This window comes from Penaeus monodon, chromosome 22 (genome assembly GCF_015228065.2).
Source record: "Penaeus monodon isolate SGIC_2016 chromosome 22, NSTDA_Pmon_1, whole genome shotgun sequence".
Lineage (NCBI taxonomy): Eukaryota > Metazoa > Arthropoda > Malacostraca > Decapoda > Penaeidae > Penaeus > Penaeus monodon.
The window spans coordinates 43,683,638-43,684,023 of record NC_051407.1 but is presented as its reverse complement, the minus strand read 5'-3'; the positions used below and the strand labels follow the sequence as shown (position 1 = coordinate 43,684,023).

The 386-nt window shown below is 34.2% G+C and overlaps 1 protein-coding gene across 1 annotated transcript in view; it reads right to left on the bottom strand.

Annotated features, from left to right (window-relative positions):
* LOC119587624 (centrosomal protein of 170 kDa-like) overlaps positions 1 to 386 on the bottom strand; it is a gene marked incomplete at its 3' end in the record, with an annotated part of 2,926 nt that overhangs the window by 2,019 nt on the left and 521 nt on the right. Inside the window, 1 exon segment of the mRNA XM_037936331.1 lies at positions 235 to 341. Coding sequence (XP_037792259.1) covers positions 235 to 321 — 87 coding nt within the window.

Genomic DNA, 386 nt, shown 5'->3' with positions numbered 1-386 from the left:
ACACTAAGGCATATCAGATAATTGTTGGTTGAGAGAACCTATAAATTCTCCAAATCACCTCATGTCACAACACAATATTGTTGCGTAAGTAAAATTATGAATTTTCCAATTTTTTTAAGTGTACAAACATTATATGAAAACTAATAAAATACACATCACTCATCACCCACATCACTTCTACCACAGCATTTTTATAATATATGCAACTGATTATGTGCATTCGCAAGAACTTACAATACGTTTTTCTCCTGAATTACTGTCATCCTCATCCCAGTCAGCAGGTAAAGCTTGCGTACACTCTAGTGCTTGTGTGTCATCCATTCTCTTACTAATTCAATATCCTGAAACAAGAAGCAACCATTAGCTTCTATTGCACATCACTTTTG